The sequence below is a fragment of the Capsicum annuum genome, chromosome 5 (genome assembly GCF_002878395.1).
Source record: "Capsicum annuum cultivar UCD-10X-F1 chromosome 5, UCD10Xv1.1, whole genome shotgun sequence".
NCBI lineage: Eukaryota > Viridiplantae > Streptophyta > Magnoliopsida > Solanales > Solanaceae > Capsicum > Capsicum annuum.
The window spans coordinates 229,334-239,622 of NC_061115.1; the positions used below are offsets into that span (position 1 = coordinate 229,334).

A 10,289-nucleotide genomic window follows, 5' to 3' on the forward strand; every position below is an offset into this window, starting at 1 on the left:
TCTCTTTTTTGATGAATGTGATTTGCAAAGGGTCTCAGTAGTTTATGTGTTCAGCTCTGTGCAGCTTCTGTTTAGCACTTTGTCTGCAATTATTTCTATTCTGGGCAGCAAAATGATTCACTTCTTGCTGATTTGTGCGATAAAGTAGATATCTTTGGATATGATAAGCATAGAACACGACGTATTTCCTCTCAGATAATTCATTTGTCGCAGCTACACCTGCATCATGTATGTAAAATGCAGCCACAGTTCTGCTGTGGTGTTGTGTTTCGGTGAATTGAATGGCTATAATACATATTGTAATTCGAGATTTTGGTGCGTTCCATACTAAGGGGAGTGTTCTCCTTTAGGAAATTGATTTTCCGTGTTCGATTGGATGTCAAATTACATGGCATAAGCTAATATACATTATAAAGATAAGATTCTGGTGATATTTTTGGGCGTTAACTGTTAACAGAGATGTTTAAGTATTGATATTTGCAAGTGTTATGATATTTGTAAAAGGAAAATGACTTCCACTTATAAGTGGGAAGTTATTTTCCTCATTTTGACTGGGCATTATTCTGGACCAGATTGTACGTTTCACATCCTATTAAGCACAGTCCAGATTTGTTTGCAGCTGCAATAAGGTTGACCTGTTACTAGTTTTCTAAATTAGTGATTCCGGTCTCTGATACTTGTTGGCAGCATTCTGGTTGCTGCGGATTAGAGTGCAGCCTTGAGTAAGTGATTTGGCTAGGCTCGTTATTGTCTACTTTGCGTTAAGGCTCGTAAGTAATATTGTGGCCAAGTAATGAATTTAAGTTTGCCATGTAATTTAAGATTTTTGCATTGCCATTAGGGGCACATGTTAAAGCTACATCTTATGGGAACTCGTGATAATTTAGGAACCTCACTAATATGCAATCCTTAGGGACACGTGGTTTTGAGTCGATTTGAAGGATCGCTTGGCAAAAATCTCAGGTTTCAGTTTGCAATAGTATGTTGAAGCTATATGCAGCAGAAACAGTTGCTATACTAATTAAAAACATTGGAGGAAAAAGCATCCGAGAGGCGATTTGAGTTATTCCATAAACAGTGAGTCTAAAGAAATTGGCAAACAGTTACTCTAACATTCATCTATTTTAGACTTTTCAATTGGGAAACATAATTCAAATGTCATCAGAAATGGGGAGCTCTGAAGAGTAATCTTGAAATCTGACTTGCTATGTTAGCATTTGGTCATTAGTCTCTCAGTTTGTGTGAAACTACTTAGCAGCAAGAAGCAAAAAAATGAAAATAGGCATGTCCAATAAGTCTATATTTGATGTATTTTCTGGTTAGCTGTCTTTGCTATTCATGTGGACCAAATAATTAGTGGAAATGGTGGGTACCATACAGTGAAATAGTTTCTTCCTACGAGGGTCCTACCTGATTTGATTACATTCAAGAATTATCAGACTATATGTCAATTGATGACTTAGCCTACTAACAAACTCATAATCTATAGGTGTAAATACTGTATACGACACATAAAGCTATTTAATGTGTATTTACATGATTGGATGGCACCACTTTCTGGTATACTAAATTTCTGAGTCAACCCTTTGTTTACTATGGCATATTTTCCTATATGTACAGTTGCAAAAGTAAAGATAAATGTTGTCTCAGTTAATTTTTTGTGGTTTACAATGCTTTTATCAAAACCTGTATGACTTTTCAAAGAGCTGTTGACTTGGAGAATGTAGATCCTGCTCTCAGCATCCATGGCGGAATCGTTCTTGTTCAATATCATTGAACGAGTTTTGGCTAAAGTTTCTTCAATTGCTGTATATGAGATCAGTCTAGCTTGGAATGTTAAGACAGATCTACGGAAACTCCAAAGCACATTATCCACCATCAAAGCTGTACTTCTAGATGCAAATGAGAAGCAGGCAAAGAACCATGAAGTGAGAGATTGGCTGGAAAAGCTCAGAGATGTTGTTTATGATGTCGATGATTTGATGGATGATTTATCGACACAGCTGTTGCTGCAAATGCATTTCCAGAAAAGCTTTGGGAAGAAGGTAAGAAGATTCTTTTCAAGTTCAAATCCAATTATATATCGATTCAAGATTGGCAGAAGGGTAAAAGAAATCAGGGAGTTACTGAATGAGATTGCAGATGATAGGAAAAGTTTCCACTTCACGGAACATAATTATCTAATTCCAGCTGAGAATACAAGTAGAGAACAAACACACTCCTCCGTGAGGGCCTCGGATATCATTGGTAGAGATGCTGATCAAGAGAACATTGTAAAACAGCTGATAGATTCTCATAATGAGGAAAATATATCTGTGATTCCTATTGTTGGACTTGGAGGACTTGGAAAGACCACACTTGTTAAGTTGGTTTATAACGATAATAGGGTAGTTCAGAATTTTGACCTCAGAATGTGGGTTAGTATTTCAGAAGATTTTAGTCTGAGAAAGATAATTGAGAAAATTCTGAGGTCGGCAACAGGAGAGAGTTTTGACCACCTAGATATGGACCAATTACAAGGCTGTTTGGGCAACGTTTTACGATTGAAAAGATATTTACTTGTGCTGGATGATGTGTGGAATGAAGATCAACACAAGTGGACGGATTTGAGGGAGTTGCTGATGAATTGTGCTAGCGGTAGTAAAATTGTTGTCACTACACGCAGTAAGATGGCTGCTTTGATTACTGGAACAGTTCCACCTTATTATTTGGAAGGTCTTGCTAGTGATGACTGCTTATCTTTATTTCTGAAATGTGCATTCGGAGGGCAGGACAATATGTTTCCTAATCTAGTAGAAATAGGAAAAGAAATTGTGAAAAAGTGTGGAGGAGTGCCTTTGGCTGTGAAAACCTTGGGAAGGTTGTTGTACACGAAAACAGACGAGAATGAATGGTTGCAGATAAGAGATAATGAGATATGGGAAATTGAACAGAAAGAATCTGACATTTTACCAATATTGAGATTGAGCTATGAACAGATGCCATCACATCTAAGACAGTGCTTTGCCTATTGCTCCATGTTATCTAAAGGTCAAGAAATTCCGAGGGAGGACTTCATCAATCGCTGGATTGCTCAAGGATTTATACAGAGTTCAAACAGAAACAGCAAGTTGGAAGATATCGGTAATCAGTACTTTGATGAGTTGCTATCAAGGTTTTGCTTCCTAGATGTGGTACAAGCCTTTGATGGAGAAATATTGGCTTGTAAGATACACAGTCTTGTGCATGATCTTGCACAGTCAGTGGCAGGTGCAGAATGCTTAAATGTGAAACCCAATGCTTTCGTGGTTCCCGAAAGAGTTCGCCACTTATTTTTTCATGCAGAAGATATGTCTGGGAAACACTTCCCCAAATTTTTGCTTCCCTTGCGAAAGTTGAGGTCTTTCTCTTATTCCTTTAACGTTGGACCTGTAAACAAGTTCTTTGTCAAGACAATATTGTCAAATTTCAAACGCCTTCGGATGTTAGTCTTGAGCAATCTAGATCTTGAGGAGTTGCCGACTTCGATAGGCCACTTGAAGGAATTGAGATACCTTAACCTTAGTGGCAGTGGTAACATCAAGTTTCTTCCAAGGTCTATGAGCAAATTAGTAAATCTGCAGACTCTTAACCTCATTAACTGTGAACAGCTTAAGGAGTTGCCGAGAGACTTCGCAAAGTTAATCAGCCTGAAGACCTTGTATTTGACTACACAACAGATATCGGTAGGGATCAAGTGCAAGAATCAACATTCTTTCACTTCTCTTCAATTTTTGCTTCTTTTCAAATGTTGTTTCCCAAAATTGCAGCCAGAACTGGTGCAGCATTTTACTGCACTTCGAGTTTTGCGTATCTATGAATGCCCAAGTTTATGTTCTCTTCCAAGCAGTATTAGATATCTGACTTCACTTGAAAAGCTATGGATCTGGAACTGTGAAGAACTTGATTTGATGGACGGAGAGGGAATGTCAGGCCTTTCGAGTCTTCGATCTTTGCTTCTGATGGGGCTACCTAAGTTGGTAACTCTACCATTGGAACTAAAAGATACCGCTCCTGCAACATCAAAGTACTTCAGAATCGCCGATTGTCCCAACCTGGTAGAGCTTCCAGAGTGGCTGCAGAATTACTCCTCACTTCAGAGACTGTATGTAGAGGATTGCCCTGCTTTGGCGTCGATACCTCCTGGAATCTACAACCACAATGTCAATGTCCATATAATTGACTGTCCATTGCTAAGTGGAGGATGCTAATGACACTGATGCAAGATTTGTCCAACATTAACAAATTAAAAGCTGTGACTACCAGAAGAGTTTCAATGTAGTTTCATTTTGCATAGTCATGTAAGTATCATTGTTCATTTCCTTGCTTATATATTGCAAATAGAATAACTTTGAGCCTAGAATTTTAATTATAATTACAGAAACAATTAGATTGTAACTATTGGAAAATATATAGAAGTACAAGTGCTATAGGATAAAACAAGAAAGCTACAATACAAATCCAAAGTGGATAAGTGGTGCGGATGAAAGCAAAAGCGCCAATTACAGCACAGATCACCATAGATACCAACACTTCAGCTGAATACTCCCATCTCAAGTCCTTCCCATATAATACAGTTAACACAGTTGACATCCCCATAATGTTGTTCATGATCACCCCCACATAGATCTGCTTGTAAAACAACAAATTAAAGAACAGAAATAGAAAAATTCAAGTACTTCATTGGAGGTTTCGCGAGAAAATGAAGAGGAGAGATGTAGACCTCGGAAAATGTCAAAGAAGAAGTCGTGGAACTTTGCTTGTTTGCTGAAGATAATAAAGTTATTGCTGTTATTGCAGTTCTTGCGTTGACAGCAAGAGGTACTATGACAAATGATAGGAAGAAAGAAGGCACTCCAATTGCCTGCGCCAGTCGTATAATGTTGTCCATGATTGGATCCGCACACAGTGTCAATATAGCAACGCCCAAAATCACTTGAAACAGAGACTTGCAGAATTCCCATTTTAACACCAAAGAGTGGTTGAAAAGTCCATGGTTTCCTCTTACTGCTTCATCCAAGAACTTGTCGACTTCTCCCCACACCACCTGCAGAATATCAATTCCAACAAACATTATCTGTCAAAATATCTAGTATACAGGGGCGGGGCGATAGTTCTGCTAAAGGGTTCGGCAGAATTCAATAGCTTAATATTATTTTCTTTCTTTTTCTAGAATTCAGAACTCAAACTCAGGATCTTAACTCCGCCTGTATTAGTTCATACATCACACACCATGTAGGAGTATTTAGCTAGAATATATTTTACCTTATCATGATGTTCTTTGGTAGTTTGTTTGGCATTACGTAGCCAATATGTCACACCACGGAGAAACTCATTTTCATCGATCATGTGATCATCATTTTGATCAAAATCCTTCATGATTTCCTCTACAGAGGCTTTCTGATTCAGGTGTGCCTCTCTGAATTTGGCATTTCCCATTAGCTTCTCCAGTTCTGACGGTGTTAAATCACTGTTATGATCATCATCTAACTTACGGAAGAGCCTGTAATAAAACACAATCAGATGATAAGGATTAATGAGATATTGATCCTTGTGAAAGTTCTCATTTGAGGTGTTCAAGATTCTGACTTCTTTGAAAATATGGTTCAAAACTTGAGAGAACATTGCATACCTTTTAATGGATTCAATGTTGGGGCTACCATCATCTTTCAGAAGGTCTTCGGATTCAATTACTTGGTTCTGAATTTGCTTCAAAACTCTTGGTACGAGCTCCTCAATTTTAACTATCTCTTGTTGCTGTCCCTCCGTGTATGCCTTAACTACCTGCATATATACGCAGTTGCAAAGTAAATCAATTTACCAACTAAAAGTGATCTTTTTGGTTACAAAACTAGCCCCTAGTGTCAGACAGAAAAAGGAGATGAACTTTTGCCTCATCAAGAAATTTCTTCGAGTTGGAATTGTTCTTTGCTTCCTGTATCAACTTCTTGGATCCCTCGATGAACTCTTCTTCGCTTATCCTTCCATCTCTATTCTTGTCCAATATTCTTGATAGCGTTGACAGGGCAAAGTCACTGTCCACTTTAACCTTGCCAGATTCAAGCTGTTTTACCAGTTCTTGTAGTTCAGTGACTGTTATTGAGTGGCTCCTATCTTTGTCTGTTTTGGCAAATAATCTGCAAAATGAAGTTATCTTGACTTGCTTGCTTAATTTAGCATCAAATGGGCCAAAATGCTACTACTTTAAATGAATCATAGTATTAACTTTGAAGTTTTCATTTGTACATGCAACTCATTATAAGGGTGTCGAAAAATCTTACTACCTTTTAATCGCGTTAATGTCAGGATGGCCCCCTTTGAAGAGTTTTCCTCTTGCTTGCCTTTGGATATGCTGCACAAATTCTTGCACCAGATTTTGGTGTTTAATATACTGTAAACTCTTCTGTTGAATCAATGGATTCCACATCTACACGTTCAGAAACACAAACATGGTATTATTATTACCAATTGGATGCCTATTTTGTTTCTTCTATCACTTTTTGCAGAAATGTAACATCAAATCAAGGTGAATCAAGATTTCGTTGATCACCTGATACGCGAAGTATGACAGCAAAAACGTGACTGATACAATAAGAGCAACGAGAATGGTGATGCGCTTTCCTACTGATGAACTGATGATGTCGCCAAATAGCATTATTGTGAATGGCGCAAGCGAAAGAAACATGATTCCAGCTATATAACCAGTGAGATTGTTTGTTACGACTCCTTTACCTGTAAGTTCCAATAGAAGAGATAATAGTAATGATTCTTATACAACAACATACCCAGTGTATTCCAACAAGGTGGAGTCTGGGGAGGGTAAGCGTACGCAGTCCATACCAAAACCTCAGATGAAGTAGAGAGGTCAGGACCTAGTAATGATTCTTACATGATGCTAAAATCTTTCTTTTGCTTAACTCCACATTATGAAAAGGAAAATAACCTACTCTTCAGGTCCTCCAATTTCAAAGTAGAAGAGGAGGATTCTGCACTAGTTTTTGTGTTTGAATTCCCTGAGATATTTTGTCTCCCAAGTATGACACATATGCCCCACAGCACAGTAAGATTCAAGACACTGGAACCAACATTTGAACCAAGTGCAGAAGATACAGATACTTGAGCTTGCTCTCTGCTAACCAATAGTCCAGATGCTGAAAATATCAAAGGCTAGTTAGCATTTTCCTATAGACATTGGGCACTTTGCTTAAAGAAATGAGGGGAGTGGGGGGGACTAGTTCATAGTTGTTTGATGACAGTATATGAAGAAGAGTTCATGTTTGATATATAGTACTTTGGAAAAGAGAAAAGGGTCATATTTGCTCTTGCGCTATTCGAAAAAGGAATCATACTTCTGGTCTAAATTTACCCTGCCATCATGTAAAGTGTCATTTTTGCCTGACACGTGGAATCTACCCATTTCGTGTTGGATATAGTACTCTGGAAAAGAGAAAAGGGTCATATTTGCTCTTGCACTATTCGAAAAAGAATCATACTTTTGGTCTAAATTTACCCTGCCGCTATGTAAAGTCTCATTTTTTCCTTTTGACGCGTGGAATCTACCCATTTCATGTTGGAACTTGCTAATGGTAAGGACAAATACAAGACGATTTGCTAACGACAAGAGCATGAATGGATCAAAATTCTACAAAAACAAATTAGACACCTACCAAATGCCATAACAATTCTTGGCCAAGTTATAAGTGTTGGAAAGATACTTGCACCAAAAATACCAGTATCAAGTATACTAAAAAGCCTGTTACTTCCAATGGCTAGTACTTTCTCACCAAGAATCAACAAGTACTGGAATGTAACAATCATGAATAAGTACCCTCCAACATTCTCTGCACATGGAAAAAAACCATATATATGATTACATACATCATTTGACTGATTCTTGAACCTGTGTCCAACTCCATCTGAGATCCATTCACTGCTAATTTTCGAACCTTCATGTTCAAGAACTCTACTTTCAACAATGGATAAAACCAAGATCAAGATTGTGATGTAGAAGCTGAAAGAAAATGTAGCAGCCATTCTTGAGAAAAGAAAAATGAAAGTGTACAAGTTTAAACTTTTACAGTAGTTGACTAGTGAAATCAAGTTGTAGAATAATGCATCATGGCCACATCAACCTAAGAGGTTCTATCTTCAATTTTCTATTAATAAAAAATTGAAGACTTGTACCCTTAACCAGAGGTCGGGGTTCGACCCTGGACATGGAGAAAACTCTGTTGGGAGAGTTACCCCGAATGGGGCCCTACCCGGCGCGAATTCGGATTAGTTGATGCAGGTACCGGACACCGGATGAAAACCCCCCAAAAAAATAAATTGAAGACTTGTGAAGATATTAACAAATAAGTACAATTATACAAAAGCTACTTAGTGAAGATATTGACAAAAGTATACAATTATACAAAAGCTACTTACTTAAGATATTGACAAAAATATACAATTATACAAAAGCTACCTAGTGAAGATATTGACAAATAAGTACTACTATACAAAAAGCAAGATTCGTTCATCCTTAACGAGAAATCTCGGTTATGAGTCGAAGAATGTAAAGATTTGTTGACGGAAGACGTCCCCCTTTACTAGCCACTGCTAATATATGATCCCGGTGACTCGATATTTTTTACAAACACTATTCTTTTTTTCATTTTTTAAGTCGAATTGATCCATTTGTTCATAGAATTACTCTTTCTGTTCGCTTTTACTTGTCACTTTGTGGTTTATGAGGGTCAATTTGATTCATTTTCGGAGCTATATAAATGCTCAAAGGCTTATAGAAAAAAATACTATAAGTTGTAATCTTTTCATAATAAAATCTTGAAATGTTCGTCAATGTTTATACAGTTTGACTCTCGAAAGGTAAAACATGACAATTAAAAGTTAGATACACTTTACGATATATATATCCAAATTAGCCTGGGGCAGTGTGCACCCAATCAAGTGATTATCCGAGGTCTACATTGTTTAGACTAATGAAAATTGAAAGAATTAGTATTAAAAGCATAATTAGTGGGGAAGGTAACTTGTTATGATAAATTGAATTTTGAATTATATGACACTGATCTTTGATTATTTTTTTTTAATAGCATGGTTACCACTTGCAAATGTGGCTATAATGGTGATAGTGGCCCATAGAATATTCACTTAATTGAAAGTGGTGCAATATCTTGACTATGATATAACCAAAATGGATTTGAATATAAGCTAGTTTATGTTTATTCTTATCTTAATATTAAAAATTAATATTTGTAATAAATAGATTTGGTTTATTCTTATCTTATTTGTAATAAATACATATTTGGAATCCGGCCCCTTCGGTTTTGGAAAATGTCACTTAACCCCTTCTAGTTTGACTTGTTAATAGATTTATTTGTGAAACGTTAAGAATTAAAGAGAAAACAATGAGAGATTCTTTTAAAAAATAACTACTATAAAGAAAAGCATGATAAGCTAATTGAAATGAATGAAGTAACTAAGGCCAGTCATACGAAGAAAGAATAATGAATTTCCTTTGTATTTTATATCAGTTTATGTTAGGAAAAACTATTATCTCATCATTTGTTTTTCAGTTATTATGTACTAATCTTATAATTTATGCTTGTAAGCTTTTTAAAAAGGGTAGATAGATACCCTAATTCAACTAGTACGGGTTGGGAAAAACGTTGGATAATTTTAGATAATTGTATGAAACCTTACTTAGTATATATATATATATATATACACACACACAAAAGGTCATCCATGGCCTGCATATAGTCATTTACTTTATAATAATTTAATCTTTGACTATAGATCACTAATGCAGAGGCTGACAACAACAACAACACAGGCGTATCGAAAGCAGAATAAGGTGGCGAACGTGTTAGCTAATGGAGCCCCATCCATTTTGGTGATTGCCTCGGTGTTTGCATTAACAATACTGTGACAAATATTTTAGGAACTATGTATGTTACGAAAAATCTCTGTTTGTAACAGTAATATTTCAGACATGATCGCAGGAGACATGTTTTCGCCCTTCAAAATAGTTATTTTCATGGTTTGAAGTCGCAACTTCCCGATTGCACAACAACATCATCGCGCCCAAATTTTCCTTCGTTTAACTCTCTTGCTAATTGATCAGATCAAATTACGAACTTCGAAAAGTTCAATCTATTAGTTTACTTACTAAAACATAAAAAATTAATATAACAAACAACAACAACATAATATATTCAATATATTTTCACACAACCACTAGAATTTAATTTAAAGGAGAAAAAAAT

The 10,289-nt window shown here is 36.5% G+C and overlaps 2 protein-coding genes across 3 annotated transcripts; one reads left to right on the forward strand and one right to left on the reverse strand.

Annotated features, from left to right (window-relative positions):
- The first annotated feature begins 1,745 nt into the window (after positions 1-1,745).
- Positions 1,746-4,229, forward strand: LOC107871495 (putative disease resistance protein RGA1). Its single transcript, XM_016718449.1, has one exon. It carries the CDS (start codon positions 1,746-1,748, stop codon positions 4,227-4,229), a length of 2,484 nt encoding a protein of 827 aa, XP_016573935.1.
- Positions 4,230-4,312: 83 nt separating this feature from the next.
- On the reverse strand, positions 4,313-8,135 carry LOC107869976 (sodium/calcium exchanger NCL). 2 transcript variants are annotated; one of them, XM_016716341.2, is made up of 10 exons: positions 7,897-8,135; positions 7,686-7,818; positions 6,966-7,169; positions 6,569-6,750; positions 6,303-6,445; positions 5,912-6,155; positions 5,651-5,802; positions 5,284-5,521; positions 4,742-5,065; positions 4,313-4,647 (listed from the first exon to the last, which is right to left on the reverse strand). In XM_016716341.2, exons 1-10 carry the CDS (start codon positions 8,050-8,052, stop codon positions 4,417-4,419), a joined length of 2,007 nt encoding a protein of 668 aa, XP_016571827.1. In that variant the 5' UTR covers positions 8,053-8,135; the 3' UTR covers positions 4,313-4,416. The 2 variants fall into 2 exon arrangements, with proteins under 2 accessions (XP_016571827.1, XP_016571826.1); XM_016716340.2 differs by having other exon boundaries at positions 7,686-8,135.
- Positions 8,136-10,289: the final 2,154 nt, after the last annotated feature.